Raw genomic sequence first — 6,240 nt, forward strand, 5'->3', positions numbered from 1 at the left:
CTGTTATGTTTACTACCAAATGCACTAAACGTTCAGAGCAAATTAAAAAGATAATTCACCAACGTGGCACATTTTGCAATCTGATGCAAGACTTGAATATCTCCATAATCCCCCTCTCACGGTGTTTAAACGTGGAAGAAATTTAAGAGATTATCTAGTGAGATCAGATGTGTCTCCTCCATCTATAACAATTCAAATGACATAGACACCTATTCCAGAAGGTAACTTTCATTGTGGTTCGTGTAATCAATGTAACTATACGTATCGTTGCACATAGTTTAAACACCCACATACCGGTAAATCGATTCCCATTACAGGAATAATAAGTTGTAAAACCAAAGCGGTCATCTATCTCATAAACTGCCCTTGTGGTACATCATATGTAGGAAAAACATGTAGAGAACTTAAAACGTGCATTGCTGAACACTGTAGTACTATAAGATGTAAAAATATGAATGATCCATTAGCAGTGCACTTTACTGATTTTAATCATCCTATCACTTCATTACATTATATAGGAATCGAGAAATTATCTTCACTGAGGAGAGGGGGTTTTGGATTTGGACCAAATACTACCTAAACGGGAGGCTTTTTGGATTCATAAATTGAAAACCTTGACTCCACATGATTTAACTATTGATTTTGATTTAATTTGTTTTTTTGTAACCTAATGTTTAATTATCTATTGTTTGCTTGGAATTTTTCATGTTTTTTGGGTGCTTGTTGACTTGTCAATGTTTTATATATATATATATATATATATATATATATATATATATATATATATCTTTTTCTCTTCAATAGATTGATCTGTTAATATTATATTTATTCTTTCCATGTCAGAATCTAATTAACTATATAATGTGTTGGTGATTATTTTGATGTGATTCTGATTTAAGTTGTTTTTTGTGAATGTAACTATTTGATTTAATTTTGTTGGATTGTAATTTTCATTTATTATGTTTGTATAGATCAATTTGTTGATGTTATTACTTTCCATGTTAGAGTCTAATTGTCATTTGGTTAATTATTGGATGATTTGGATCTCACCACTCAGTTGTGTACAATTATCTAATTATCTCCTTTACTTATACTACTTTCCATTTTGTGAAAATATACCTTGACAAAGGCTACTAGCCGAAACGTTGGTTAATAAATAGCCTATGCTTAAGTGAGTGTGCAGTTGTTCTCTTTCAATTAGGTTTAAATTTTTCCTTCAACTTGCACCTCTATAGGTGTGTGTTTGCTTTGCCTCACTTGCTCTATTAATGTTCATAGGTTCACCACGCGGTCATGTTATAATTATTAAATTATCTTGCAAACTCCCCATAGTATTTTAGGTTTTTTTCTGGGACAGAGGACATCTCTTACTTAGATATTCAACTGCAGCAAGCCCACTGATCTGCCACTTAACATCAAATTGAGCAAAACCCAACACAATGGTCTACAATATTAGCCTAATATCAGTTCACACATAGGCTTATCACCATATTAATTGTAGTGGGTTAATTAATATTCGGCAAGCTATGGTATTGAACCAGCCACCAAAAAAGCTAATGTTATAATTGCTAGCATAGCAGACTTTTTTGTCATGACTAATTTATTAATGATTCAGCATCATATGTTTTAAAAAGAAAATAATCACTTCATCCAATGTTTAAAGTGAATACAATAGCCTTGACATCCTACTTACTGGAGTTCCACAACTACTGAAGAGCTTTGTTCTCTCCCACCAGACTTGGTGCGAGTAGGTGAAGTAAAGGGGGGAAGCAGACAGTAGATCAAGGAAGGGAGGGGGGGACTCAAAAAGTTTCTAAAATTAAAACAGATTTTTTTTTTTTTAGATGTTATCTTTTACTACTTGCACAACTATTTTAAGTATATGTCGTTATATTATTTACAATACACTGCATGGTTTTTTATTTATATTTTTAAGGGGATATATTATATTCAGGTGGGGGATAATGTTCTTTTTCCCATCACATGTTGCTTTGTATTTTGTTCAGGCTTACACAGGATAATATAACATTTAGGTGCAAATATGCAGAATAGTAAACCAATGCTTGAGGCTAAAATGGCAAAAATCTCCACAGCTACAGTGAATTTTCCAGGAGAACTGATATAACCTGGGATAAAAGTGATCCATACAGCACAAAATATTAGCATACTGAATGTGATGAATTTGGCTTCATTGAAGTTATCAGGCAGTGTGCGAGCAAGAAAAGCCAGTATGAAGCACAAAACAGCCAGTAGGCCAATATAAACCAGCACAGCCCAGAAACCTATAGTGGAACCCAGACTGCACTCGAGAATAATCTTTTCATGATAATATTTCATGTTTTTGTAAGGAAATGGAGTAGATATTGTTAGCCAAAGCACACAGATAAGAACCTGTATAAGTGTAAAGGCAAGAACACTGAGTCGTTGTTGTTCAGGCCCAAACCATTTCATGACATCACTTCCTGGAAGTGTTGTCTTGAATGCCATTAACACCACTATTGTTTTTCCCAGAACACAGGAGATACAGAGGACAAAAGTGATCCCAAACGCTGTGTGACGCAACATACAGGACCATTCAGTGGGCCGACCAATGAAAGTAAGTGAACAGAGGAAACACAGAGTCAATGAGAAGAGCAGCAGGAAGCTCAGCTCTGAGTTGTTGGCTTTTACTATGGGGGTGTCCCTTTTGCTGTAAAACAGGATGGCCACCAGCAGAGTTAATCCTACTCCAAACAGCGAAAAAAAGACTAGCACTATACCCATAACTTCTGTGAATGACAGAAACTCTACAGCCTTTAACACACATTTATTTTTCTCAGCATTCGACCAGTATTCCTCTGGACACTGCTTGCAGTTATTTGAATCTGGAAAGGAAGTTGCGATCATTATAGGTAGAGATAAAAAAAAAAATTGAATTCAAACCATTTGTTAAGAAAGTGAAATGTAAGAGGGAAAACACAAAACAGAGCTGATAATTACCTGTCTCATTACTGATTTCTCCTTCTGCACATGGAATACAGTCATAACAGCAGACAGGTCTTCCTTTCTGAGTAGCCTTTCTGGTGCCAGGAGGACAGCTCTCACTGCACACAGACCTTGGCTTCTACATGGAAAAAAGTTTGGGAACAGTAAGATTTTTAGAGAAGTCTCTCATGCTCATCAAGTCTGCATTTATTTAATCAAAAATACAGAACAAAATGTAATATTGTGAAATATTATTGCAATTTAAAATAAAATTTTTCTATTTTAATATATTTTAAAATATAATTTATTTCTGTGATGCAAAGGTGAATTTTCATCAGCCATTACTCCAGTCTTCAGTGTCACATGATATTTCAGAAATCACTTTAATATCTTGATTTATTTTCAGTGTTGGAAACAGTTTTGCTGCTTAATATTTTTTTGGGGGAATTTGTGATATTTTTTCAGGATTCTTTGATATATAAGAAGTAAAAAAATAACAGCATTTATTTAAAATATATTTTTTTGTACAAATACACACTACTGTTCAAAGGTTTGGGGTCAGTTTTTTTTTTCTCTCTCTCTTTTTTGAAATAAATTATTACTTTTATTCTGCAAGGATGTGTTCAATTGTTAAAAAGTAATAGTAAAGCCTTATATTCTTAGAAAAAGTCTTTAAAAACATTAAAAACCTTACTGAATCTAAACTTTTAAATGGCAGTGTATATAAATGTAATAATTTTAAAGTGTTCATGCCCTGAATATACCTATCCACCACAAATTAATAAGAGAGAGAGAGAGAGTGAGTGGGAAAAAATGGATTGATTCAAAGTGTTGACTCACAGAAATGTTGACTCATCATGACACATTAGCTTCTTTCAAACCTAACCTGTGGTTTTACTGTTTTTGTGTGGTTGAACCTCATTTTTTTGTAAACTTTAATAATATAAATGCAGAGATTTAATTAAAGGCAAAGTTTGTTTTTTTTAAATATTTACCAGTATTTACCAATGTTATTTACCTGCAACTTTCCTCCAGCCCATATTATGTTTTCAGTCTTGAGTACAAAGCGCTGGTCAGGGGGCAATGAGGCATCATAGTGTCCCACCGGCTTAAACTGGAATGATCCATCTGAGTTCTGCTGCCAGTTCACAATTTCATACTGGGCTACTGTGGCACCAGTGCTGTCAAACCACACACGATCTCCAAACTTTACAGTGAAATTTACTTTTTTCAGAGCCTCAACCACCTAATGAAAAAATACAGTTTTCCACATTATCTTTGAGCCATTTTATTACATTGTTCACCATAAATATTGTTACCTTCCTTTTCTCCCTTTCTGTTCATCTGTGTTTTATCTTTACCTGCTGTGGTTGTATTGTCAGGCCTTTCTCACAACCTTCTTGTTCTTTGCACTTGAGCAGACTGTGCAGTGAATGAGCCACAGCATAAACTGCTTCATAGACGTTGGCTGAATATCTGTGTTCAGTCACATCTTCATTGTAATTTTTCAGCACAAGTAGATCCTCATATCTTCTGCAACTTAATGCATATTGAGAAGAAATCCCCTCAATATATAAGCATGGGATGGCTGTTTCCCAGAATGCTTTTGTAACATAATCTGAAAACCCTTCGATATTGATTTTTCTCATTGCAAACCCCAGTGACCCTCCTAGCACACGAAAGCTGTTTGGAGTGATATAATTCTCTGAAGTTATCCATGACTTAACTCCAATCATTTGCAGGCCTGTAATGTTCTGAATACTTAGCTGATCAATAAGTAAACCCATCTCAAGAAATGAAACAAATGCAACAACCACTTTTGCAGTGCTTTTTTTAATTGTATATACCACTTTCTGGAGTTTTTCTGTCTCTGTTCGGTAAAATTTTGCAGAGTACTCTACACAAATCCCCTCTTCCTGGGCTATTTTCAGAAATATGGCCATTCCATAGTTTCCATATTCATTGTCACTGTTCACAGCTCCCACCCAAGACCAGCCTAAGTCCTTGATTATGTATGCAAGTGCTCTGCTCTGGTGGTAATCACTAGCCGTAGTCCTGAAGAATGAAGGGTAATCTTTTCTATTACCAAGGCATTCACATGAAGCCGAATGACTTATCTGAAAAAAAGGAGTCAGGAAACAGTGAAATAGTCATCACTCAATGTGTCAATCATTTGTGTTATTGCTCTTTACCACTGGGATCTTAAAAGGTCCTGTTGTTCTGGAGAGAATCACTGTGGCAGTAGACTCTGAATCACCTATAATAGCATGCAAAGGAAACTGTCCAATACATCTGTCTCCTGCTCCAAACTCCTGACCATTCATCAGTCCCATAATTGCACTCATGGTAGACAGTCTTGAACCACAGGTATCATAGATTTGATAACCAATAGAAACATTTGGGAGCAAACTTTCACTATTGTTAATCTCCTCAATGGCAAAGATCATGATTTGTGCTAGTCGAAAATCTCTCAGATTCATACTGTGAAATGAAACATTAAATCAGTAGGCTAAATATCAACTATATTACAATCAATCAATCAATCAATCAATAATGCAGAGAAGGGAATGATATTAATTGCATTCAGATTTTTTTTAAAAGCCCACATTAAATATTTGCTGTTATAAAGTAAATTTATATATAATGCATTTTATTATTTTTAAATACATTTTCTGCTCTAATATATCAATGTATAAATGTAACAAACCTGGAGCATGAGAGAGGCTGAGGTTTTTGTGTAAACTCAAATGAAGGTAATGTCTCTGTGCTGTGGACTGGAAAAAGTGCTCCAATGTTTATGTCTCCATTCTTGGAAATCAGCGGGTATTTAGGATCTCCCATCATTCGGCATAGAGTGTTTCCTGCCTTTGTATGAAGCTGATGTAACAGCAAGAGTGTGTAAAGAAAGAGAAGCATCTCAAAGATTGAGCTCCACTGCGACTCCCAAATGCAAATGACATATGATAGTCTCTTTGCTCTTTTATTGACAAAATTAACATGGATGAATGATTGAGAGCATAACCAATTACCCCAAAGAGCAGGTCAAGTAGGAGTGGAGTAGAGTCAGACTACTTTGATGGTCTAAACTGTGATACAATTATGTAGCAAAACTCTGAATATTGAAATTTTGAAGTTTTGAAAGTTTTATTGGAGCAAAAGGTTAAGATTTACACAGATAAACACAGACAGTATTGTGTGCTCTTTGTATATGGACAGTAATTTTTTTTTATCATTATTATAAATTGTTTTTGTCAAAATTAAGGTCATGGGTTACTT

General features: G+C 34.7%; 1 protein-coding gene across 1 annotated transcript; it reads right to left on the reverse strand.

Moving 5' to 3' along the window:
- Nucleotides 1-1,950: 1,950 nt before the first annotated feature.
- Nucleotides 1,951-5,889, reverse strand: LOC107572100 (extracellular calcium-sensing receptor-like). The gene is made up of 6 exons (XM_016258514.1): nucleotides 5,672-5,889; nucleotides 5,157-5,445; nucleotides 4,326-5,081; nucleotides 3,983-4,210; nucleotides 2,980-3,103; nucleotides 1,951-2,864 (listed from the first exon to the last, which is right to left on the reverse strand). The coding sequence occupies exons 1-6, from the start codon at nucleotides 5,878-5,880 to the stop codon at nucleotides 1,951-1,953; spliced, it is 2,520 nt and encodes an 839-aa protein (XP_016114000.1). The 5' UTR covers nucleotides 5,881-5,889.
- Between the last annotated feature and the right edge of the window lie 351 nt (nucleotides 5,890-6,240).

The sequence above is a fragment of the Sinocyclocheilus grahami genome, unplaced genomic scaffold, assembly GCF_001515645.1.
Source record: "Sinocyclocheilus grahami isolate Dianchi unplaced genomic scaffold, SAMN03320097.WGS_v1.1 scaffold1698.1, whole genome shotgun sequence".
In the NCBI taxonomy this organism is placed as follows: Eukaryota; Metazoa; Chordata; class Actinopteri; order Cypriniformes; family Cyprinidae; genus Sinocyclocheilus; species Sinocyclocheilus grahami.